Source organism: Spea bombifrons, chromosome 2 (assembly GCF_027358695.1).
Source record: "Spea bombifrons isolate aSpeBom1 chromosome 2, aSpeBom1.2.pri, whole genome shotgun sequence".
In the NCBI taxonomy this organism is placed as follows: Eukaryota; Metazoa; Chordata; class Amphibia; order Anura; family Pelobatidae; genus Spea; species Spea bombifrons.
The window spans coordinates 115,706,877-115,734,863 of NC_071088.1; the positions used below are offsets into that span (position 1 = coordinate 115,706,877).

The 27,987-nt window shown below is 37.4% G+C and overlaps 1 protein-coding gene across 1 annotated transcript in view; it reads right to left on the reverse strand.

Annotated features, from left to right (window-relative positions):
* Positions 1-4,146: 4,146 nt before the first annotated feature.
* The window catches only part of LOC128473552 (fidgetin-like), a 39,224-nt gene continuing 15,383 nt past the window's right edge, over positions 4,147-27,987 (reverse strand). The window contains exons 2-3 of the mRNA XM_053455807.1: positions 10,015-10,116; positions 4,147-8,186 (exon numbers count right to left, since the gene is read on the reverse strand). Coding sequence (XP_053311782.1) covers positions 6,004-8,186; positions 10,015-10,018 — 2,187 coding nt within the window. The 5' untranslated portion in view covers positions 10,019-10,116 and the 3' untranslated portion in view covers positions 4,147-6,003. The remainder of the gene's footprint in view (positions 8,187-10,014; positions 10,117-27,987) is intronic.

The following is a 27,987-nucleotide window of genomic DNA, read 5'->3' on the forward strand; positions in this document are numbered from 1 at the left end:
TTTAAAAATTAGATTTCCACGGCTCTGTCTCCTGTATCATGTTTTAATCTGGATGGATAAAGAAATCACTCCCGGGTAACCTCAGAGTTACAGCCTTGTACGAGGCAACTTTGGATGGAGCCTGGGCTAGCTTCATCCTTCACCTGATGGGAATAGAAAGACGGTGAGCCAGTCAGGTTCTCGCACATGGTCGCACGTGGGAACCTTGGCTTAGATTGATTCTGGGAACTGAGCTCGTTGGAGCAGGGCCCTCTTAACCTGTTGTTTCTGTAAGTCAAATTGTTATGTTACATACTACTTATGTCCTGTCTACCCATTGTACAGTGCTACGGAATTTGATGGCGCTATCTAAAACAATAAATAATAATAATTCCAAGCTTTTCCGGGGAGATTTCAATGGGAGTGCGCTCATGCCACTGGAACCTTTCATATGCATTCTTCTTTAGTAAACTGACCCTTTAATTGCAAGGGGTTTGATAATATGCTTGTAGTTACAATTGCATTATGTATATTATACTGCAGATCGTGTAACAGCATGTATAGACAAAGAAAAACTTCAAAATAATAAAAAACACGTCAGTCAGTTGTAAAGTTCACATAATCTCTTTAATACTGCGTAATAGTTTTTCTTTGTTTAAAATACAGTCTTTGTTTTCTTTGAGGTAGACCATTACAGCTCAAGAGCATCCCAACATTAAAAAGACATGAAATAAATACTTCATGTAAAATACTTTGCAAAATGAGGTAGAAATGGTTACAAAGGGTATAACACGGCCCTGTAAGAACCTCCAAATTAGGCTGCAGTACCACTTTTTGGAATCTGTATAATTACTAGTTGCCGGACAGTTCTGTATTTCATACCGAAAATGACAAATTCAGTTATGGGAAAGGCAAAGGAAAAAAAATCAAACAGAAAAAACCTGCATTTGTTTATTAACAGACATTCTGTTAGAAAAATTAAGTCATATTTTTTTTATTTATGCAAATGTAAATGTCAGGGCCGTCCTTAGGCAGGGGCAAGAGGGGCTCCCTCCCATGGCTCTGTTCCTAGAAGGACCCCGTACTGCTGGTACTTAGCGATGTTCTTCACTTTCAATGTCCTTTGCTTTAAAGGGGCTCCCCTTCATGGTCTTTGCAGATCAGAGATAATTAGCGCGCTGCGATATGATGTCATATCTCAGTTCTGCTTCTCTCCGACCTGCAGAGACCATGAGCACGAAGCAGAGAGCTCAAGCCTTGCTTGCCCCTTCTTAAGGGAAAAGGGCCCTACGAATTCTTCTTGTCCCAAGGCATGCAAGTCCTGAGGGTCGTCCCTGTAAATATTATTTCAGTATTAATAAAAGTGTTCAAGCTACTTGCGACGATACACTAGAGAAACTCCTTTTACACAGGTTAACCCTTGGATAGCCAGAACAATATGGTTTTGTGCAATCCAATTCCACTGGAAACCGTTAAAGCTATTACTCTATTTGTAAACATAGTTTGCGTGTTCCAAAATTATTTTAACAGAGTTTACCATACCTTCCAAGCATGTCAGAGATGAAATTGCCTAGGAAAACACATTTCATTTTTTTTTTTATTTAATAATTTTAATTTACACTTACGAAAATGAGTAGAAATAAATTGTATTTGGTATTTTTTCCTTACACCCCTCACAAATTGCTCCGCTCCCACAGGTTCAAAAGAGGAATTTTTTATTCTTTCAGCCACGTGATGCCAAATATCTTTGTGTAAATTATAATTCACATATTCTCCTGAAGCGAATTTTCTGCAATAAAACAAACCTGAACATTGTTTTTCTACGCACTGCAATTTTTAACAATACACCGAAAAGTGTTAAATTGTGAAACAAATACACAAAGCTTCCACGTTGGCTTGGAAGCTTAAAATGACCAATCTGCACCCACACATCATGCAAGCTGCATCACATGTTCTTATCAGGGGTGATAATATTGTATAGAGTATGGTATTACATAGGTAACACAAAACAGACGGAGAACATTGTTCTTATGGTAAACAGAGCAGTCAAATTCCAGGGTGGAGAATAAACAAGGTGATATTGTCAGAGGGCAGAGACATACCCCATAACAGAATGAGCAGTTAAAGTTTGAAACAGTTGGAAATAATTACCCCCACAAAGCACTTATTGTTTCTACGTGGTATGCTTCTCGCAGCAACCCCTCGAGTAACATACAAAGCTTGTGTTTCATTGCAAGATTTTACGCCAAAGCAGAATTCTCTTATTATGATGCATTCATTTCCTTACCCAAATCTACTCCTCAAGCCACTGAATTACTTTAATAGCTGTTTTCTTTTACACATTTGTCATTGCTTATAGGTTTTATAAAGAGTACGAGTAATAGCTTCTGTGTAGATACACGTGTGGCATATAATGTGCATGTATTCATTGGGCATGTAACAAAATTGGGTAGTAGACTTAAAGCAATGCTCACATTAACAATGAAGCTGTTCATGCTTTTATTTTGGCCTAAATGATATTTTAACATAGGAATTAACAATACAAGTCGTTTGCACCTTATTTGACGTTACTTGCCAATCTACGTAGTTTTGTACTTTTTTTTATGCAAACCTGCAACATTGTCTAACACAAAGTTTTGATCACAGTGCCCAGAACACGTAATTACCATTTTTTGGTGCACAAGCATAGGGGGGCAGCTTGTGATCAGAACCAAACTCCTCCATGGCACAGGTTCTTGTGAGGACCCACTGTGGGTTTTCCACTGCATGCTACCAGCTAGGCCCAAGCTCCTGAGTCATGGAGTCTAAGAAATTCATATATGGGCCATCCGTTTGCAAATTGTGTCCAATGGAATATCATTTTATTTCACTGTGACACTTATGAGACCATTGAGAAATAACAATGGAGGGGTGTTAGTCTAATTTAATCTAATTTATGTCTTCAAATTGAATGTTCTCTAAAGACAGCACTAATACCTCTTCTCCTTAATGATTAACCACGACAGCTGTGTCTTGGCTGTGAGAAGAAGACATACCTTTCCAGGACATCAATGTGACATGATTAACAGTTAGGGGTTCCCAGGATTCAAAGTGTTGTAGGAACATTAGTTTGGTTCGTTGACTCAAGACAGTTTGGCACCAATACAAGGTGACATATAATCCCATGTATGTCAGGGTAACTATGAAGACCTAATCCAGTGACGCAACAAACTGAAGACGACAGGTATGAGAAGATTAAATGTGAGAGTGAAAGAACGAGTAAAAAAGGAGAAAGGGAGGAGAAAAATATTTCTTGCGGTTTTTATCTTATAGTTATTAACAACTTCATCGCTAACGTGAGGATTGCTTCAAGACTGCTACACAATTGTGTGTTCTTTTATCTGCGTAATCTGTATGTTGTCCAATTTTGTTACACTGTCACTATCAATAGTGATATTTACACATACTTAGCATTTATGTTTCTGTAAAATATCCACTCAGCATTTTCACATATTTAATTATTCTAGAATAGGGTATATAACAACGTTCCACTCTCCACAGCACGCTGGTTTTGGCTATTCATAATGGATTAAGACTTAGGAAACCCTGTGGGTGATCAGGCCATTCAATCTTATTTTAAAGATACACGCACTGTATGTGCTGCATTGATAAAAAGTCAAATGGAATGCCAGTGTCTCATAAGCTGGGTCTTTGGTGGACACTAGTTTTTTACCATCATACTCGGGAAAAATCTGAGAATAAATGAATCGGTATAATTGGTAATAAAAAGAATCGGTAAGGATATAAGTAGAGATGCTGAAACTACGCCCACAGACTGGAGAATACCGCACTCCTTTATATGCAATCTGCAGCGGCATATCTGATACTAGCTGTAGAATCCCTGGTATGGTTATTTAGATAAGAGAAATAATGGCATCATTTACAATGCAATGTAATGTAGCATTCAAAGCCTCATGAGAGCCTCACTATTACCTTGATTTGATAGTTCCCAAGTATGGTTTAAGCCACAGCTCGACAATTTTATATATTCATATATTTACCTTCCCCATTATGAGAAACCAATTGAGTGCAAAGCCATTCCTTATAGCATGTACTTATCAAAACGGCATACAGACTACTGGTGAGAAGAGCAAAAATTCTATCCGATTGTTTCAACATCTGTGTCTATTCTTTGGTTTCAGTCAATATTACAAGAACAACAAAAAAAAGGTTATTTTTTATTACAGGTCTCCAAACTGTATAACACAGAGGTCGGGTGATTAAATATGTACTATAAAACTAATAGAATTTTCTATTACAATGTTCTTAAATATTACTCTACGAACAAACTTTGGTTTAAAGGGGACACATTTTCACAAGAAAACGATGCATACACAAAAAAAGAAGAAGAACAGTCTTCATAATTAGTAAACAATTTTGATGAGATGCTTAGCTCACGGAGGAATGAGCTCTGCGTAAACTGTATGGGGAGACATTCTACAATCTGGAGTTCAATGTACATCCTCCGGTATACAAAGAACAATCCACTCCTACAAGGATAAACACTTTGGTATTTCACATTCTTCATAAAATAGTTCTTTGGTAATTTTGGCATTTTTTTTTTTCTTTGACACTTTATTTTCTCAAGCTAATGGTTTGCAAAAACCATATTAAATTAAGAGTTGCACAGTGTGGCCCGAGGATTTATTCACTCAAGCAACTGGTATATCCAAGCAGTGCAACAAGAGTTCGTATTTCACTTTCCCATATGGGCAGTAAATCTAGAATTGTATATCGCCCGCTGTCATGTGTTTAAAAGCTTTAAATGGAGACCAGTTGTTCCAAACAGATGAGTGCAGAAGAGGGTCTGTAATGGAGGTAATTAGGTCTTTCTGGCAAGTATGTAGCTGCCGGGACTGAATTAATATACAAGATCAAGAACAAAGTAATATACATTAAAGATGTAAACAACTTCTGAACTGTAAAAATATTACAAACCAAAAAAAACAGTGTTGTTCGATGTAAATGCCTGGATTAGCTAACAAAATACATTCTTAATCGATCAAAACATGGAACATAAAAATATTTAAAAGGTCATCCAAAAAGTGGTACTGCTGAAAGTTCCAACATACCGTGGTAGTAAAACATTTTGGAAATACATTACTCTACCAACTCTACAATAACAATGTAAAAAAAACTGTTGTAACCTTTGTGAGATATTGTATTTTAGGTTTCTGTTACCTAGAGTGAAAACACTGATAATACATTCAACATTAATTCCTTGTAATAATTTCAAGTACTATTGTGGTCTCTTACTTTGTGTGATATTCAAGAGAACATTCTTAAAACTAACAAACAAAAAAAAAGAAAACATTCTTTTGGAGGTAAACTTTTCCTGAGTATTTAGAAAGAAACACTGGAAACACAACATAAAAAAACTACACAATTTTAAAATAAAGGAAAAAAACATTCCTAAAATCTAGCTAGCAGTGTACTTGTCTTTCCATCCCTTCTTACTTGTTGGTTCTTGAGCCTCAAAAGTAGCCTGGTCACCTAATTTATGTCAAGTGTAAAGAGGACTCCCAAAGTGCCATGAAAGGGCTGTATTTTCTGGCTGACAAAAAAAACTCTATGTAAGTGAGGTCGCCTAGTGGATACAAGCCCTTGAGAGCTTGGTATACTCGGAACTCCTGTTCATCAAACTGCAGTGGCACTGCCAACACTTGGCAATAAATAGAAGCTATCCTGAGTACAGTGAAGAGCTACTTATGTCTTTAACAGTTTTCTAAATGAAAAAAAAAAGAGTTGCAGATGTTCTTTTCTGTAACATTCGAAGGAGCGGTTATATCTGTACAGATATGTACACACACACATATTAATAGATGCCTTTCCCTTTGGCATCTACTAGTCACATTTAGGTTTTGAAGAGAAAATAAAATAATTTTCTTCCCCTCAGTCTTCACTTAAGTCAAAGACTTAACACGCACTCATAACAAAAATGCCAGTGTAGCGTCATCATTGCGATCCATTAAAGTCATTCCATTGTCAGTGTCTGGAACCGTACATTTTATTCCATTCCACATATAAGTCCAATTGTTTTTGAGAGGTACTGGCCTGAAGTTTACAGAATGCCCCCTCAAAGTCTTTGTAGGACGTTGGCTGCAGCTGACCAGAAATGCCATGGAGATGAGTGGCCCCAGCCTGTTGGCAAAGTTGAATTAGTTCACTTCCTGAATAACCCTCGGTGTTCTGGACCAATAAAGCCATTTCCCTTTCGCTAAGACAGTAGTTTTGCTGAGCCAAGGTGTGGTGGAGTATCTGCCTTCTAGCTAGATTATCCGGGGGAGAAATGTAAAATCTTTTTGCAAACCTACGGTGAGCAATTTCATCGAGATCATCAGGACGTTGTGAGGTTCCGATGAAGATGATGCTGTCATCAGAAGAGGTAGCTATATTATCCATAAAGGAGAGCAGCTGAGACTTAAGATTATGCAGGTGAGTGTTCTCCTCAGTTACGTGAACTGAGAGAAGCAGTTCAATCTCGCTGATTAACACCACAGCAGGCTGATGACAGCTTGCCATGAATAATACAGTCTGTAGGATCTTTTCACTCTCGTTCTTCCACTTAGAAAGAAGCATAGTGCTGCTGAGCTTCAAAAGTGTGGAGCCAAGCTGGGTCGCAATGCACCTACTTAGCAAAGTTTTCCCGGCACTTTTGGGCCCAAATAGTAAAATGCTCTTTGGAGGCCGGTTAGCTCCTGTGTACGCTCCTGGCCTTAGGATAGGCCACACTAATTCTTCCTCAATTACAGCTTTCACAGACACTTGGCCAGCTATATCAGTCCACTGGACTGGAGGGCCACAGTCAACAACTTCATTATTAACAAGTTCCAGAATCAGAGGGTCCATACTTTTTAACTGATCTTCAGATGGGCTACAAAATATTGGTGGCTTCATCCCTGAAACTAGCATTCTTTGTGCAAAAACATGTCCCTGTTCATTACCTCTCCGCTCACCGTTAATTATAGGGGGGGTGAACTTACCAAATGTTTCACTTGATCTCAGGGGCCCTTCCTCAGTATATGTTGGCGAGACCATAGATTTTATTGATTGGCTATTATACTTTCCTCCTTGCTCGTCTTCTGCATGGCGTTTTCCAGTTTTAAAGGGCACCTGTGGAGTGTCTCCATTACGGCTGAATCCATTGCCCCGGCATTCATTTGTAACACCATCAGACATCTGAAAGGAAGAATCGGAGGTAGACTTTGGTTGCTCATAGCTGTATTTTCTATACCTGCCTTCACTTTCCTCTGCTGCTGCTAAGTCAAAAGCTTTCCTTTTTAGGGAATTGCCTGACTCTGTGCTCAGAGGAGGGACAGGAACTGGTGCTAAGCTAGAACTTTGGTAAGTATAACCAGGGACCACAGGGGGCTTAGAGGACATAGTATGTGGTGGAAGAGGTGTGGGTGCAGCAATACCTGAAGGCAGATATCCTGGAGGGTGTGTTGGATGCATTCCTCCATAAGTAGGCTGAGAGGGATAACTGCTTGAACTGTAGTTATAAATTGTGCCCGAGGAACTATAACCATGAACCAAAGCCGGTGACACATGCGTGGGCTGAAGTCCTGAGCTATGCAGAGATGATGGATGCGTAGGTGGAAGTGCTGAGGTGGGTTGACTACAGTAACCTGACGGAAGGTAGGTGCCACTATAAGTTGAGGTATAATCTTGGGGCCCCACTAGACCACCTGGGTTAGGCCCTCCACACGTACCACCAGGATAAATAGGATCTGATATATTACCAGATGCTACAGTTGGGCTGCCAAGTCCAATGTGCCCATTGCCTGATTTGGAGCCAGACAGGCTATCATGTAAGGCGTTAACTGCATACGAGCTATCAGACCCATGTGACATCTGCCAAGGCTCAACATCACCCTTCTGTCCATTAACTGGCCCAAAAGCTCCATCTGTGTAGGTATTTAGTGTAGGTCGCTCATATGGTGAGTCCAGGACCCCAGAGTATTTCTCTGCATATCTCTTCAACAGGTTTGAAGCAGTCAGTGCAGATATGTCATCGTTTGCCCAGGCGTAGTTTAATCTCTGCCTGCTATTGAAAATGTCAGGTTTGTGGGCTGGGGAGGAAGTTGTCGAAGAAACATCAAGGTGTTGTTCTGGCCACTGGTTAAGAGGCTGGGCATGCTCTGGTGTCCAGTGCATCTTCAAGAGAGCTAAAATAACATAAAAAACATTACATTAAGTAGTAGTCCTTCACAATCTGTATAGTTTAAAGGGAACATGTAACTGGCTTCATAAGACCATATATATTGTGTATATTTTAATTATTTTAAAAGTGCATTAACTAGAAACTATTTTTATTTCTACCTATGCAAAATACACACAAATAAACATATCTTTTGGTTCAATGTTTGCTATGCTATGCTTAAACACTCTTCCTGACAAAGTTGTTTTGACCCTTGGATAGGAGGGGAAGAAATGCATTGAAAGGTTTGACTGCACCATTTACTTTCAGTCTGTGAAGCACCGGGTTACTAAAACTACATGTACACTAAAAGGTTCCTGCTGGGCTCTTTTGAATGCCTTCCAATATAGTGGCAGCGGGATGGCTCTCAATGGCTTCAATGCATCCGTGCGAATTTAAATGGAAGTCTTACTCTACTAATGGGGTCTTGCAAGACCCATAGGGAAGATCATAACATGCAGCGAACAGGACAATGTCAGCCATACATTCTTTATCTGTGAATAGGAATCATGGAAGAAGAGGGGTACAAAGATAAATGTATGTCCTCACGTTCCCTTACGTGCATTCACCAAACTGTGAAGGTTGAGGTGAGGTGAAACATTTTTAAGGGTCAGTAAGTTTCTGATGCAACTTATTTTACCCCGTGTAATGCATAGTTAAATCAGCAAGATAAATCCATAAATAATAAAGCAAGAGGGAAATCCTTTTTGTAAAGGTGCTGTTCTGCCATTAATTGCACTAGTAACTAAATAAACCTTATTAGATGTAATTTAACAATGTTAAGCTGTTTCTGTGGCAACAATTAATCACTGTTTGCTTTCAAACAATGATATTTTTTCCAAAAATTATGAATAAGCCAAACTTTTACAGGATTAAATAAGTATATGAGACCATAAATACTAGTGGTAAAGAATGATATGTGTAACTGTACCTTTAGCTGCAAATGTGTTACATTGGTTCTAATTTACACAAGTTTTGGGGTACCTAGTATTCAGAACTACAAAGAAGGCTGCGGCAAAGAAGAAGCTAAAATGTAAATGAAGCAAAATAAATAATAATATATTTGATGTGCTATATTCACTAGAGTTGGAAGCCATTGCTGATTGCGGTTGTTCATTTATTTCTTATGCCTAACGAAGTGTGAAAAGGTTCTAATCTCACCATGTGATAAAAAGCTTATCATAGTAAATTTGTAGAGGTGTCAACAGGGTTAGCTAGGCCCTATTTAACAGTCTTAATGTATAGATGGAACATATCTTTTATTTCTCCTGGGCCAACGAATATGGCTACCTTGAAAGATAAAGACCTGCGTCGATACTGTTCCACAACCAATTTCTGTAGAAATGTGTGATTTAATGGCTGCTACAATGTGATAATCTGATGGTTCTTCTTGCCCCTGAAGATGAATGCGCAAAACTCTTTGGCACTAAAGCAGGGTGTGAGGTAAGTTCTATCACAGAGCACACACTCAGGAAAAATATTCTTGTATAAGGCCGGGGATAGAGAGGCCTAACAATACATGGCTGCCTGCCCTCCTCACTACTGGAGTAGCCATCTACTGGGATATTTCAACAGAACTACGGAGCTCAGAGCTGCAATAAAAGTATGTTATGATATATTGCATTTTTTATGACGGGCCTTGGGAAGTCCAGCTTTCAAGGCTTAAAAAAAGTTAAAAAAAAACAACTTTTAACCAGTTCTATACTTGTGTCTAATAATAAGTTAAGAACTGCCAAAACTGCATCCTTGCAAATGCATAATTAACATGTCTTAATGGTATAGAAAAATATGCTTACCCATGAAATCAATATTTATTTATCTGATTGAAGTGCATTTCCTGAAGTAAACGATCAGATTCTAAATCACAAATACTTTGGCGTCAGCTGCAAACCGCAGATCTAGAGGAGAGAAGAGATGCATATATGTATATTTAATACAAATCACAGCATTTCATATATTAATGCATGTTCCATATCCACGTCAATACACATCAAGGAGAACATTTAATTTGGCATAAAATAACTGCGTAATGTGTCCTACTCCAAGTATTAAAGATCTGTTAATGATGTTACATACAAATAATTTTAAAATGATTACACTATAATACCAACACAGTTTTATTTTAGTTAAGTATTGCACATTTACAGTTTTGTAATTACATTTGTAAAAGCAGTCATTAAATTGCGCATGCTGCAAGTTACGGCTGCTGGAGAATAACCTTAAATGAAAGGCAAAGCTAAAAAAGATTATTTTTCAAGCAAAATTGACCAAGCCTAAGACAATATATCTAAACACAACAGAATGAGGTCAACAAAAATATTACGTGACATAAATATTAGGGGAGGACCAGGCTTTTGAGATCTTACTATTTGAAGATTATATACGTTATAAGCACAGCGTGAATGAAGCATTATGTAGGGGAGAACGTAACACGGCCATGGGCAGTGGGTGACATCATTGTAGCACCTGGTCGGCTATATGACTCCTATCCCGAATTTCAACAGCAGACGAGAATATATCAGTCAATGTACATACGTCAGAGCTTGGAATGCAGACATATCAGTAAAGTGCAGCCAAATATGTGATGATACCCATAACACTGATTGAACTAAAATTAAACGGCCTATAACACAACATGTATTTCTGCGCGTGGCAGCTGCCGAATATTCTTGGGACGTGAATAGTTCAACCACGAGTCCAATAACCTTAAAAAACAAACTGGTTGCCTGGCGGCATAGACTGCTAAACACACAATCGAAGAACAACGCAAGGGATGGTGTACATGCCAAAGCTAGAAGGACACCTATTTTTTATATATATGTCATAATTACAGAATGCATTGGTAAGTATTTACATTTTTTACGGAATGGTTTAATAAATGCATAGTAAAGTAAATCTATCACTTTTATCTATCTCCTAAAATTAAGGTAGTGAAGCTCTGACCCATGGAGAATGTAATCATACAATCTTTAGAAACATTATTAATGATGTTCTGGCATCCCGTAAGTTAACCCACCAAGCACCAGAAGTGCATGTTCATCACCTGGCACAGAAAAGGTTAATCCATACGTGGATGTACAGACAGATATAATTGATACTCAACATCTTATTTGTACTTAAAGAATGTAGTGCTCATTCGGTACTTCTGTATGGATCTGTGTGTTCCGTTACCATTCAAATACTTTATTTTATTTTAATTAGCAAGGAAAACCTGCCCTTATTTTTAATTTTTGTTTCTTTTTTTTGAGTGCTTCCCTCCTCTAGGTTTTGAACAAAGAAAGTAATCACAGCGGCGTGCAGGAATGTTAATCACACATCAATGTCTGCGGGATAAGTAACTTTAATTGCACAATTTCTCCACTGATCATTCCCCCCCCTTAACTAATGAACAGAGACAAGATTGAAAAACTTGCTGAGGGCAAAACAAATTCCAAATTTCAGTGGACGCTAAAAAACCTTCCCCCCTTCACCACGGCTTTGTTGATTATATTACATCCATACAGCCCGATTTTTACGCACAAAGTATTCCTTGCCCTGTGGCTATAGGCTGTAGCTAACAACTCTCCCAACATCTGCATGAGCTGGCCCCACTGGAACTATTGTTGTCCTTCTGTGTCTTTTCCCCTCTTTCATAAAGACCATGGGGGATAGTCAGATTGGAGGTGGGGGCTGGGAACATCCAGCGGACTATTCAATTGCATAGCAGCTTTTAAGCTACTTTGTGGCTGTGGCACAATTAGATTACCTAATGCTTTAATTGACTTATACAGCATCACCGCTTCTATTTTGTATATCAAACCTACACAAGAGGATTTAAACAGCGTCTATGTGCAGCTTTATCCGACATGCCCAGTGCTTACACGCCATTATCAGAAGTGCCACAGATAGGTAAACGGTTATTAGTGATGGCAAAGAGTTTCTTCCGAATAGGTCTTTTTTCATGAAAATGAGGGCAGGTTTTGTCCACTGAAGTTCTACTTGATGCTTTAAGGCAGAGTTAAATCTTTTTAGAGAGAACTGCCAAAAAATTCCCGGAGCTGTGTAAGAGAAAAACAAGAATTCAACGCAAGTCATTTATATGTTGGCTTATTGTAAAACCCCCGATTAGCTGTTGCTTGTGTTTTCTATAGAAAAACATAACACAGAATGAGATATCGGAGCCCCGGTTTATTACAGATCTTCAGGTCCCTGTAAGATTCGTTATATATTACTTGATATGTCCTCTTTACCCAGTTGTACAGTACTGTGGAATATGATGACGCTATATAAAACAATAAATATTAATACAAATAATAATAATACAAAGGACTATACCAAACTATACACGAGAAACACCAATACCCCGATTTCTATGCACTATTGCTCAAAACAAGTCACTCTGTTACCGGTTCAACTAATGCATGCAAGCCAAGTTCCCTAGACCTTAAAATCAAAATTAGATCCAACGTCATCATCAAAGGTTTATGAAGAAGTTTCTCTCCGAAACTTTACGTAAACAAATTCATTCTGAACGACCTCTGACTTTCAATGTCATGGGTTCACTATGGCTTGATATTATCATTAGGAGCAATAGTAAGACCTTCTGGGATCTTTAAACAGACATCTCAATCTTAACTTGTAGATTCTAATATAGGCAAGGGAGAACTTCTAATATTTTTGACGGTTAACAAATATACTTGCAGAAAATGTAATTATAGAGACCAGTCCTCTGCTGTTTGGTTCAGCAAAACCACCACCTATGACAGATTACATTAGTTTTAGTGCTTCCCTAGTAAACGTTGTGTTGTATTGATTTGACATGGATATGCAATCATGGGCACTGGTATCTCTTACGCAAGGACCACCCTAGACAACATATTTCACACAATTTTCTGTTGGCTGCCTGCTAGAATTACAAGGTTTTTGTTTAGCTCATCCATTCACCTTTAATCTTTTTTTTTGCCAGGCTTTTTTGTGCAATTTTCTGAAAACTTTTCACAGTTCACAAATGACATCATCATTCAAAGATGAAAGGAGCTCTTAAAAAGCCAGCTAAGCTAGATCAAGAGCCAATGTACCAAGGATTCTGGGTTCTGGGGATACTTTAGAAAATGGACACTAAATTTATCCTTAGAGGGATAGGGGACTATAATTACATCCACACTATAGACAGGTAGCTTGATAGACAGATGGACCTTAGCAATTATTGGGGATCATTTTGCTGTATTTCTAACTTCTAACAACGCTTCTCAAACAAGAACCGTCTTTTTTTTCCTCACATCTCACTGTATTCTATATTTAATCAAGGTCATTTTTTAAAGCACCAAATAATAATACCCTTTCTACAAAAAAAAAACTTTAAAAAGCCCATACTAGCCCAAACTGCTCCTGCACTTCAACTCCAATGGATTTCCATTCATCATATCAATGTATAGTAAGCCTTTGTGCCATCGTCCATTAAATGGTGTAAGTGCATTACCCATATATACTGGAGGCGGAATAAAAATAAATATATGGAATCTAACAATCATGACAAGGGGCTACTGAGACCCTGCAGAAGAGTGGTGTACAAGTATAAAAAAGTGACTGAATGATCTTCAATTGTTTTAATTCAGTAGCGATTTGTATTGCTATATATATATATATATATAGTTATTAAAGTAGAGTTGATTGTGCCCCCTACACAGGATTTTAAAACGTATAGATGATTCATGTAGGACCACGATATTCTGCAGTGCTGTGCAATGGGCACATAGGACAATGTAGACTTACTGAAGGAAAAGGCGAGGAGGGTCCTGAACAAACAAGGAATTAAGAATTATTCCAACAGAAAACAGCAAAAATAAAGGTGTAGGGGCTGTGCAAGTAGAGCAAACATCAAAAGAAGATTTTTAAACCTCCTTTTATGTCACAAATGACAGATAAGCTTTCCTGGAAAAAGTATGAATAAGCTAATTTTGATTATTTCTGGGAAGGGTGTGGGTCTTAGTAATGATGTTTGCAATGCTACATTTAGTCGGCTTCACAGAGCACCTTTCTACAAAGGGAAATAAATTATAAATAGACACTATTCTTAATTAATTCTACGTGTTTAAATCTGCCCCCTTTAATAACGTATTTCATCTTCGTGAAGAACAACTGTAGCTAAAGTTTTTTGTGAACAACACATGTTACCTTAGATAACACTACAAATAAAATATTACTAGCTAAAATACCTGCATTGTTTTATATATTATTAGAATTGGTCTGGTTTTTAATGTGAAAAGGGGTAGGATTTGGTAAGATGTGAAAAGAAGCTGAATAAACACATCATACAGCTCATAAATTCATAAATTCTCTGCTATTAATAATACTTTCCCATTTTTTTCCCAATTTGTGGCCTGTGAATGAAACACCCATGATCGGGTAAGATGCTTGGAAACAGAAGCTGAGGACATTATGCCCAACCTCAAAACTAAAATCAAGCTAAAGATAGCTGTAAGAAGAATCACCAGTGAGTGGGGTCAGTACTTGTAGAAACATCCATTGGAGGCAAGGCAGATGGCAAGCCAAGTAATACAGTACAACATGGTCACAGCGCACTACGAACTCCTGCCCACCACGCATGCACAAAAAGGGACTGCATTCATAACCCTAGTTCGGGAAGACACCCATCTTTGGATAAAAAGTTCATAATATTGTAGAACACTGTTTGTTAAGTAAAGATACCAAATCAGTTACTTAAGGCTGTGTATTTTGGATTGCCCGAGGCAGTCCCAGGCTCTGGGGTATTGCCTGCATTATGTTTAATCTCCTTCATGCATGGTTGCCATCAGCTCAAAACATGTGCATGTGTGGTTTTGCCCTCCCAAGTGGTAGGAACACCTACCAAGGAGAGGGCGATGGATAGAGCAAAAAAAAAATGGCAGGGGCCCAAAATCTTTACGTCATAATTACCCCACTGTCAGCAATGTACACCTGAAAGTAGGCAAAAGAAGTAGGCATACGTTAGATACCGCACCCAAAATTGGAACATGTACTGCACACTTTACTCTGCATACTCTACCGTAAACTATAATATCAAACATCACATAACTTGAGTAACAAAAAAGGGAAGGAATACGAAATAGTAACCATTGCATATACAAAATAAGTAGAAGAACAGGTGGGAGAGAGTTATCAAAGCTCCAGAAATAGGACAGATGTTTCAGTTCTTGACCTGACTGTGTGAGAAAAGGACTGTCCAGCGACCAAATGGTTCGGCAAATTCCCACCCTCATTGCCTGCCCATTATATACTGTTGGAGACAAAGGAGCAATGGAAGGTGGGGAGGGGAGGATCTCATTGTTCGTTTTAGCCCCTAATTATGGAAATCTTGTTAATCTATTCAGCAGCGTCCCAAACTGATCTTTTGTTGAAGATTTTTTTTTTCACTTAACACAACATGAGGTTTTCAAAAGATCAACGGTTTATGGGGGGGGGTAAGCGTGCGCAGTATGCAAGTGAAAAATTAAAAGCACAAATATTTGCTGAATACTGTTAAAGAATTGACATCATACGGCAGGCTTCTTCATCCCACAGCGGACAGCAGCTGCACCTATAAAAAAAGCTTTTTTTTTCTTGGTGTGATACTGGGGTAGCCATTTCACAACTACAATACCAATTGTAAAATGGGATTACTGGATGGAGACATTGCCAAAGTAATAAGGTTAAACAAACAGCGCAGAGTTATGTTCATCCAATTGCCCCCTTTGGCCAAAGTGTGTTTGCTACTGAGGATAGAAAGGATTGTGAAATGAAAGATTTAGTCGTATTTCTGATTTACTCGCATAAATTTGCTGGTGCACCCTGATATAGGTTTAATTAAAAAAATCTTAAAACAAAAACCCTAATTAGCTAAAGGAAAATACATCAGTGACTACCTAATTAATCAGCACCGAATACACATCAGAATTATAATTATACTAAGCATATACTAGAGAGTGGTACCCATACGGCATCTAAATTTCAATTTGCTTGGACTGATCTCAATATTACATCAAGATAGGGTAACCAGACGCCAACTATAGCATAGGTTGCAATGGCTCCTCTAAGCTGTACACGTGTGCGCGTGCACACACACACGTTTTGCAACCAGGGCCCAACGGAAATGTGCTCACAAAAGGTTACTTACGTATATGAATATGTTTTTTATTAATATGCTAAGGGAAGGGTATGAAGATAATGGGAAAAATGCTGGTTGGGTATGGAGATGATGAGAAGTTATGTTAGGGGGCATGAAGATGGAGGGGAATGATTGTGATGCAATATGGAGTGATGATGATATACATGTTTCTATTATATAACAAGTCCGCATAACTACTTTTAAGCTTTCAGAAGTGTATGCTGTTCTGCTTCTCTGAATAATGATAATAATCAGTTTTCCTTTTCTTTTTTTTAAGTCTACCAATACTTTACCAAAAATTATCTTGAATGTTTCAGATTTACATTTGTACAAGCATTAAGCGCGCACACCAATTAAAAATTAGAGGAAACACTGCTTAGGGGGACACCAATATTGTAAGGCTGTCCTAAAATCTTCATGTCAGACTAAGGAGGGCTCTACATCGTCCACTCAATACTCAGAGAGTACAAAGATGCGCTGTGGATTCAAACGTTCCTGAACACTTTTTTTTTGAGTGGATAGTAGTACACAGTAAAAATAGCAGATAAAGAATAACCAGTCAAACAATCATGAACCGTGGACTGAGATGGTGGAATAATGAGTGGCCTTCAAAGGCATTTTATGAGTGGAAGTTGGGTTAGAATACAGATCCTTTATGGATCGCTCATTCATCATCTACAGTGCTTCATTTGTGGGAAAATATCTCCTAATGGACTTTAAAGGGGACTGTAGACTGTCAAAATCAAAAACTCCACAAATGTGTAAAACATCTGGTAATACACGCTTTTAACTAGCAATACGGTTTGTATTTATTTATTTCAATACATATATATATTTAATTCACCAGCAGCCAATATTTGGCACATTTAAGTACACAAGCAATTTGTTAAAGAAGATCAGAAGCATGGTCTGAAATATTTCAAGATAGACTAGAGAACGACAGGGCATTCCTCTGTCAAAAAGTTGTGTTTCCAGACTACCGTCTTTATCATAAACATCCTCCTTAACACTCATCATGTGAAATTGTAAATAAACAGTTCAAGCTTCCATTATTAGGCCTGGAAATTACACATGTGTTCACTTAATAACGGGTGGATCAGACAAAAACAGATATACATGTTTCTTGAATATAACAAGTACGCATGATTTAACTACTTTTAAGCTTTCCTAAGAGTATGCTGTTCCGCTTGTCTAAAAAATTGCGTCAGTTTTCTTTTTTCAAGTCTACCAATACTCAAGTTACGCAAGCCTGAACCCTGTAACACAAGGGTTAATACAAGTGCCCCAGAGTAAGTATCCATATGGTTGGCGGCTGACGTATACCGACTCAAAAATATACGAATGCGCAGGACAGAGCTTACGTCTCAGATGTAGTTAAGAACAGGTGAGCGTGCCTACATGTCAGAAATGTCACATGCTTTGCTAGGCGTGTGCTCTCATCTCTAATGACCAGGATAAATAAAAAGGCTGTCAATTGGAAAGCTAAAGAATGACAGTTTTAACAAGGGCCCACTGTACAAAACAGATATGTTCCTTGTTACAAAGCTCCAACACATAGAACACCCAGACAACACGGTCAAAAGATTAAAAGGTAGAAATGCTAAGCGCTTGTTTATGCTGTCTCTGAATGTAGACTGATTAAATCCTATCTCCCAGGAGGAAAGGGTAAGAGGGAAATCACATCCTTAACCCACATACTTAATCTTCTTGATAGCATGCATCCGTGGAGTCATGCACAGCCATCCGATTTCTTGACAATTTGTCTTTGCAGCAAAGCGAGAGTCACGGACGCGTGGGTTAGGAGATCACCGCAGCTGGATGTGCTTGTAAAAGACAGTATGAAAGGAAGCCGCCGTAGTGATAGGAAATACAAAATCACAGCTGTGAAAAGAATTAAACTTCAGGGACCACAAAACATATCCCGCAGACAATGACACCCTCATAAGCCAAGGAACTGGTGTGCAAGCTCAGATCCATCAAAGAATGATTGCTACATCATCAACAACGACTGCTCCATGTTTAGCTTCAACATTGCTGGCTGTCGTTAGCACCCATGTTTGAGCCATACTACACCGCGATGAAAAAAAGACACACATATAATTTAACGTGATCATTTTCATGTAAAAATTCTCAGCATAATTGATGTATTTACAAGGTCACCGTTGCATTGGATTTTTGAACTAACAGGACATCAGTAAAATGAATGATGCAGCCATTTTTAAAAATCCAGAACACGTGAAAACAAAATCACTTCATTGTAGACTAAAAAAGACCAAACACTTTCATTTCTAATTATATCTTGTGGGAATTTTCCTCGGAGATTCACTCAACTGTCAAGACAAACAGGTCTTAAAAGATATTTACCCACTGGCTAAATTCCCACTCAATGTAAAAACCTTGTGTTTAGCTGTTACGTTACTAGTCGGCAGGTTAATACGGAAGAGAAGTATAATAACAAAGGGAACTTTTCTGCCATACTCAATTAAACCATACACGCCACAAAATAATCATGCATAAAGTGTGTTACTTTGCATTGTCACTTTAAAACAGGATAACAACGATGAATGGCGTCAGGGAGGGCAAGGAAAATCAACATGGCTTACAGGTCATGTTTTTAACCTATAATCCAAAAGAATGTAAAAGAAATGCCTGTTTAGGACTCCAAAAATCCTCCATTCGCCATACTCTTTTGCTCTTTTATTGTGTAATAAAAGGGAACGTATACTGCCTCAAATAGCTGGCTGGATCTAAGTACTTGGCACATATGCAAGCAGAAGATGCGTTCAGCCAAATATGTAAGTAAGGGAGTTGCAGGGCGAGGAACCATGTATAGAGAGGATTCTGATGTAAACAATAATCATGTGGTAATGTTCAGCCGTTATAAGCATTAATGTTTATATGAGGGCTGGCGTGTACCTTTAATGGGTTTTGTCATTGGTTTTAATTTCCATTGTACAGCAAATGTTGAGTTTTAATAAACGGTAATATGGTCAATTACTACTTTTCTTCTAGGTTACATACAAGAAAAAGAGCATCTTCAAAGTTTTGTGATGCAGAACAATATTTTACTCTGTTTCCTAGGCTCTTGTTGCCTCTTGGGTCTCATATGTCATCTTATGGAGATCTGATGTTTGAAGAGCACTCGTAGTTATATGTTTTGAGAAGATGAGGTCCAGTCATTGCCTCCCCATACTTTGCAAATTCTGAAAACCAAAAGATAGCTGGATACAAATTTAGGGCATCAATGGGGCGTAATCATTTTTTTGTATTCATATCGCTTCAGGATCAATATGCCGACGTACAAAACAAATTATACTAGTGATGGAATCAATAACCTTTTCCTTAGAAATAAGGCTTGAAAATATGTCATTGCCTGGACCGAGTGCGCTACATTTTACTGTATCAAATGTCTTGTGCATTCATTTAAACAAAATGCTATAACTCACCGACACCTGCAGACCTGTTGAATGGGCTAATTCTGCCTCACTCTCAGGGTCATCTGCTTTTCCTTTTAGGGTCTCTCGGACTGTTTTAACACTGTGAAATTATCTTATCACTCTTGGAAATGGGGCAAAACATAGCACAGTTTATCTCATCACTTCATGGCCAAAATACACTTTCAAGTGAACTGATGATTAAGTATTAATTGAGACAGTGGCCTCAAGACAAGCAACATACACACAGATGGGAGAGAGAGCGTTGAGAGTCTACATGCATCGCTACATAAGCATGTGGGTTTTTAATGTTATTTTATTCATGATTAAATTATAGAATTAGTAGCGCACGAGGCAGGTAATGTAACAATGTGACAGAAAATAGTCCTTGGTTGTATAGAAACAAGTTGTAAGGCTTGCCTGGAAAATTTTAAGCTTCTATCACTATTACCAAACTCAAGGTTCTAGGATATAATAGGTTAACACATCACTCCCCAACAGGTTTTGGAACTATAACTGTTATAAAGATAAGCCAGCCCTGAGCCTACATACCATTTAGTCCTAGTCTAAATGCCACATGACCCACCCGATTACTGTAATAAGCTGAAAAAGCTAATTGTAAAAAGGAACTAATATTAAGATCTAATAATTTGCACACAGAACATTGACAGTATAATTTAGTTGAATGACTTTCTGTATTTACAATATTCACATGTGTGTTAATTGAAGAAAATACCGTATTTAATGTTATATAGCACACAGTGACGGCTAGATATGGTCATCACTCTTGGGACTTCCATGCCCTTCCACAAGAAAAAAACAAAAGGCAAAAGTCATGTTGATAAATGAGCATGATTGATAAATCAAAGCTTAGTTAATGTACAAATGCTTAGAAAGATGGAGGAAAAAAAGTCTAACCATCCCCCATTAAAGATCTCTATTCCCAAAGCAAGCCACTATTAGAGCCCTCTATTCCCAAAGCAGGACACTAAACTAAATTCTGTGTATGTCCACTCTGTTCACCAATATATCAAATACAGAGCAGCTGGACATCACTAGGAAATAGAGACTGACCAACAGGCCGTTCCCCATCTGTGCAGTTTCTGAAGCCACAGCGCAACTCGGAGGAAATAAATATGCATCAGGGCCATTTGGAGACAGCTGAGCATTCTCCATCTGTTCACTCTGACGGGGTATCTAACGTCCCTTCTCCAAGGAGGGCTCACTACTGAGGAGACACCTATCAATGTTATATACCTTCAGATCAGTAGTATAGTGTGAAACTGGTCTGCAACCATATCGAGAGGTTTGTAGTGATTGTTTCAAGATGACAAAAAGAGAGAGAAATCCCAGGAAAACATTTGTAATCAACAATCTACTTCAATGTTTGCTTACAGGCTTCATTTGTTCTGTCATTATACTTTAATACGGTATTGGCAGGACCGTAAGGCTCAATTTCTCCCACATTATTGTTCACAAAACCACTGTGTCTTATAATGAGAACATTAAAGTGCCTGCCTGTTCTGATTTATAATTATAAAGGGATTTAAATGTAAAAGGTGTGACCTATTATTGGGGTGGCCTTAAATGCATATAGGTTTTTCTGAAACGCATTCACACCCATAAGATAACATGTTTGTACAGATGTATATAATAATAGAAATGTCATTATTTCCAAGTAACATACATCTTTACAAGGGTGAACATGGTAATAATCCTCAAACTTACTTGTATATAAATTGTTTTTTTATGTCTGTAATTGTAGAGATATTTGTTTTAACCATTTATCTCAGGGAAGCTGACATCTGTAGCAAAAGGTGTCAAAACTAGTATAATCAATTTATTGTCCTGACGTTTTTTCCCTCTCATCACTCAATCTTTACTAAGATAGCCAAAAAAAAAAAAGCGAAACAGCTTTCATCAAATACCTCACTATACATGGAAAGTCTCCAGAAATATTTTCTTCTTTTCTTAAGTAGTTTCTCAATGCTCATTTTGGAAAAATTTTGAAAAGCTCTAATGGCTACAAAGATCACCAAACTGGAGGACTATCCATTGCAAGTCTTTGTTCCATCCAAAAACAAACTAAACATGTTTAAACACACATTAATAAACATTACTACATATATGAATCAATGTATAAACGGTAAACAACAGATTACTCATATATTGAGACTAATTTATTAGAATGAGCATTTTATTCTACAGACAAGAATTCTAATTATTCCATTTAATTTTCAAATTTTTTACCATCTTGCTTTATAAACCTAATAAATCTCCTGTTTTTTTAGACTTATTGAGACCTGTACATGACCGTAAAATTAATTTCACAGTTTATCAGGATAGATACGGTTTGTTTCGTATGATAGATGAAACACTACACAAAATACAAATATGTCTACAGTGGAAAGATGTGGTGTAATGTTTTACATATTGGTGAAGTTACTGCCCAGCACAGCATGTAACTGTTCGTATGGACATCGTCTTTGAGTAGTATTTTCCTACAGCAGTAAAACTAAAGTCTGTGAAATTTCAATCATTTACTTAAAAGGAACATTTAATCTGACAACATAGATTTATCAAATGAAAACTCCAGCCATCATTTAAACTTTAATCCAGGTGTCCCCCCTTTTCCCTATAATTGTAAATGCATGAAGGGATTCTGCAGAACCCCTATCTCGGCTACTAGGCTCGTAGGAGATGAAATCGGCTAAAAAGTGGCACAAAAACAGGTTAAGCACTTCACCTGAAGCTAAGTACTTTAGTCCGTCCCTAACGTATATTAGAGGATTTACAAGCCTCGTTAATATGTGTTTTTCATTGATGGGGCTATATGAGACACACATTTTAAAGCATAATCATTTATTAACTTATAAAACACAGTATATCCCACAGTTCTGTAAAATGGGATTTAATATGAAATGGGCACAGAACTTGTGTATAGTAAAGGCCACAAAACTGTCTTATCCCAACTTTCCTACCAGTGACCAAAGCTAGAAATGTTCCTCTATCAGGTTACAAAGATTCCGTGTTACTCTCCAAACCTTTCCTTGAGCTTTTTTTTGCTTTGGCTTCTTCTTGACTAAATGGAGTAGGATGTTTGAACTTAGACAAGTTCCTTTTTGACCCATTTAACTTTACATTTCTTACTATAGATCGAATAATTGTTTAACATTTTGTTCTTCCATTCAAAGTTGAATAATTGAAGCATTTATATAGTGTCTAGGTGCATAAAATGTTGTGTGAAATAGCCATTGATCTTTTGTTTTCTTAGTCATGCTCTGAAATTTGTAGTTGCACATTCCAATGTTTCTCACTAATGGCCCATATGGCATTTCAATGATGCACCATATAAGTAGAAGGTAACCATCAATGGGGGCCTTATGGACCCTATCAAGGGATTAGCTGCTCGTAACTTCACTACTATACTGTGACAGGGCTATAAAACGGCACTGAGAAGGGGGTGAGGAATGTCCTAGATTTAGGAAACAAGTATAACTGGAATGCAGAATATGTACATAACATATGGTAAATTCCTCTAGCACATCTATGGAAAGGCTTCTGACTTCTCTTCTTTGTGACCCTACTGGTCTCTATTATCAACAAATGGAACGAGCTTCTTGAAACTAAAGTCTAGCATTTTATGATTAGGGTATGTCACAATGGATGCCTTAGACATTTCAGAATTCTATATTCTCATTCAATGTTTTGTACAAAAGACATTTTACTAGTCAATTAGCAGACGGGACAGGCAGCGGCAACATTTACTGCCATCTAGAATTACAGACATTCGCTATTCGGAGTCTCTTTGACATACACATTTAAAGGGGAAAGCATCACTTGTATAATACTCACGTAAGACAATTCATATAAATACCAAATTACTATCCCCACAGCCCCACCATATCACAAAGCTAATCCTGACTATCCTACCCTGGATAGTCCCTTGGTATACCTATCAGTTATCATCACAGTAGATCATTATACTCTAGAAGAGGATCTGTTGTGTTTAATATAACCCTATACATGGCTGCCTCTTATTATTAAATGTTACACTAATTTTCCTATACAAGTAAAAAGTGGGCTATTCAACCTCCAGATTCACTATTTTAAAGTAGATCTGACACCTATATAAGAAATCTCTGCTTTGGATAGTAAACAGAATGTAATGCATTTGTGGTGCTAAGAAAATTATTGACAAATTAATGGGCAAATATACTTTAGTATTCAAAATGGTTCTCCAATAGTACAGAATATATTGAAAATTGAGTACCACAGGCAGCCTTCTGCTCAAAACCTTTCTATTTATAAATCTAGAGGGGCAAACTATATTCGTTAGACTTTTTAGAACCCTGTTTGCAGTTTATTTAGGGCAGTGTCTCGATCTTTCATTTTGTTTGGTTTCCAATTTAATAAATCCCAACCAAGTGCACTCATATATAAGGGTGAGGTTAGAAGATGAGAAGACATGGGCAGTTTTATAATAGTGTGTTTCTTGTAAACCATAATGTGTGCACAGCCTATATTGTAACATTTATCTAGAAGAGTATGATTTTCTCCCTAGCAAAGTGCCCTGAAGAGAATTAAAGGCCTCCAATAAACAGTTTTGATATTAGATCGATGCATCATTGAGGTAGGTGCTCAACATCAGTCTTACTGATACATTCAGTAAAATCACTGACCTCTGACAGAACAACACGCCAGAGAAGGACAGCCAGTGTATTACACATTTCTGCTAGAAGAATGCATTCAAAACACAGAAGAGGTTGAAGAACAATAACAGAATACCGAGAAAAGTACAAAATCACAACAAAAATCTTGCAAAACGTGTTATAAAAAAAGAGTTTTGTTATTCAGTAATATATCCAATTTACATACCAGAATGTAAAAAATTGTGTCATATCCAATACATACAAACAATTATGCTGCTCAAAAACTATACAAATATAATAATAAGGCTAAAATACAGAAAAGTTCAGACCCTGAATATCTATTACCATGTAATTGTAAAATAAGAGCAGACTCGCGCATTTTGGTGACAGCACTTTTATCAAGGGAAATGATCTATTATCTATGAGGAGAAAAACTGAAGTTGTAGACCCCAAAAAATAAAACTGTAAAGAACACTCAACCTTCTACCTCAAGATGATTTAAGGAGATCCTGAAAACCTGCATAGCCGGTGATGCCAGAAAGTTGACTTTTGAGTAGCTGTTGATAAAAAACAGCTTTTTACTTTTGTTCTGTCATTAGGATAACAGTATAAAGAGAGCATTGGCTCAGGACCCTATATTACAAGGGATGTTGATTTGAAAAGAATAATTATCCATTTGCACAATACATTTTCACTTTTATTCTAAAGGCCTGCAGCACAGTTCACTTAGGAATAAATGAAACTTATTATGAATATCTACAATAAATTCAGAATAAGAGGCAGAAAAAAAGGCTATAGCTCAGTGGCCACGAGAGTAGAAAATTAACAATTCCGTTGCTATGCGACAAATACCAAGATGGCGGCTATATTGGTATTGTATACTTTACAGAAAGGACATCCAGCAGTGAGCTGAGTAATCTTTGTACAATACTAATAAGAATACAAGAGTGCTTATTGCTTATAAGGCTGTAGATGGAAATAAGAAATGCATTATTCCTTTTAATAATACCAGTGGGTGCATCATGGCATTCAATTAATATACCTTATAAATTAGAAGTATTAGGCATCTAAATCTGCCCCAGCATATTCCCAGTGCTTTCGGTCTTTGGTCACAGTAGCAACAACATCTACGTCGACTTCAGAAACACTATTAAGAATACAGTGAGATTGGGGACATCGAGTATAATTTTAAAAAAGTGTGCTTACTGTTCCTTTAGACGTCAGAGACACTCGCTAGAGACCGGAGAGCTCTGCAACCTGTTCTCAGAAGGTTATAACGTACAATGCGATATTCACAATATAATGACTGTTATGCCAACACTAGATTTGGACCAATTTGACCATCAATGCAAGAAAATGAGCCCTGTTTTGTTCACAGGTATAAATTGGCACTGATGCATCAGAACAATTAAGCTAAAGAATAAGACAAAGGCTACATGCTCTGACTCTCCATGCTGAATGTCAAATACCTCGATTATTTGAAATGCATATCTCCCAGATGCTCATCTGATAAAAGACGTAATTTAACACCACTTTTAATAATGCATATTAGGAAAAAAATCTATTTACATGGGATGTAGAAATGTGTATTGATTATGTGTTTGGATGGGTTTATTGACGATTATAAGATATAATTTGGAGAACGCACACACACACATATATACACCGTGGCCTTATATATTGTTAGTAGGCTGCCAATTAAAGTATGTTTTTTGTTTCTTAAAGAAGAAGAGCAGGGATAGTTCCGGTTTTCCTAGTGAGATCCATATGTGGGAAATCTATAGTTTGTGTTGTTATATATAGTTATAGTTGCGTTGCCTTTCCTTGCCAGACTAGGCTACAGGGTGGTTATCTTCTCAAATAAAGACAAATATCAATATAGACAATTTCTGGCTTCCGTTAGGATGTTTAATACGACTTAAGGTATAAATATTTTAAAGATTACACCGCATGCTGTGTCACGAATACTAGCTTCACAAATAACAGGGAAACGAAATGGCGTAGGATGTTTGATCAGTAAATTAGCTAAGCTTGTTTTACAAATTATCTAATTTAACAGACGTCTTTGTTTTAATGTCAAAGCCTTTTTAGCTACCACTGCTTATGATCTATTGTATTTTTTTTTATATTAAAATATTTATTACTGACACATAGCTCCGTTGGATGTTTCTTTTCCATTACTTACAACCAGATGTAAAATTCATTGAGATATTTACATCTAAAATAAAAAAAAAGGTACTGGCAGTCAGTAGTGTGTTTCTTGTAAAGCTAAACGCGTTAATAACAAATTCCTGGAGAAAACAGATGATTAAACACACTAATTAGATGTAACATAATATGACTTATTTCTGACCACCCACATAAATCGTATTCACTTTTACAGAAACCTAGTAGGAGATAGAGATCCTTGCACTTCCACACATAGCTCTTGCTGTGATCAGATCGTTTTCTCTTGACAATGACGGAATGTGGCTTTTCCCACTTAATTTGTAAAAAATGCACATATTGGGATTGTTACTATGGTCTATCGGTAAACAAGCTATATGCTGCACATGTTTATATACTTACCATTTGCCTGGTCATGTCATCCCTGACACTATCGTATGATGCCGAGCCCATATCTACATTTTCCGATGGGCCGAATCTAGAAAACGATAACCTATATAGTGAAAGAGAATCACACGCCTGTGTGTATTGGCAAACAGTTCTATCTATAGTGGACTCTGCCAAATTAACTAGATTACAGGTGAAAATAACATTAATCAAATAGACACAAAGGGGGTGAAATACCCTGCATACTAGTCTATTGCTTTTAAACACACATCTAGATAGTATCCCTGAATTTAAATTTAGGTAGAAAATTTCAGATCTGATGAAGAGACTCTTAGAGGTTTTAAAAGCTTATGCAACTTTACATCTTTTTCTATGTTCTGTTGTGTACTATTTTCTGTTTCTTTAATTTTATTTAGTATGTTCCCACAACTGTGCATGTGGTAGATATGACGTTCTATACTTTCAAATCCACCTCTTAAATCGGGTAACTCACTTCATTAAGGGGGCGGTATTAGATCTAGAGGGGGCTGTTCCCCTCCTTGGAGAAATTAAGATGCAGTTGTTTCCAAAAACCTTCTGTCCTACGCCTTGTGAATTACATTTTCAGAAATCTGAACTTCCGTGCATTAGATAGGATATAAGATATAAGTCAGTGATAATGGTCTATGCAGATGATGCATTATCTACTATCATTTCAGTAGGATTTAAATGGGACTTTACTTTACCATCACAACTGCCTTAAGTAGACATCTGAATTGGATGTCCCAAAATATGACGACGGTCACAGTGATCTTCGTCCCTCGGGAAGACTATGGTCATGCAAATGTCTGTTTAGGCTGTCCTGCTAGAAAACCTCCATGAATAAAAATGGGAAACACAGACAGTAGAAGAAAGTCAACACATTTATTAGCCCTTAGAATATGTTATTCCTAGCTAGCAAACTATTCCTGTTTCTCCTTTTTTTCACTGCACAGCAATTTCCATTTCCTGACGCCAATAGCTTAAAGC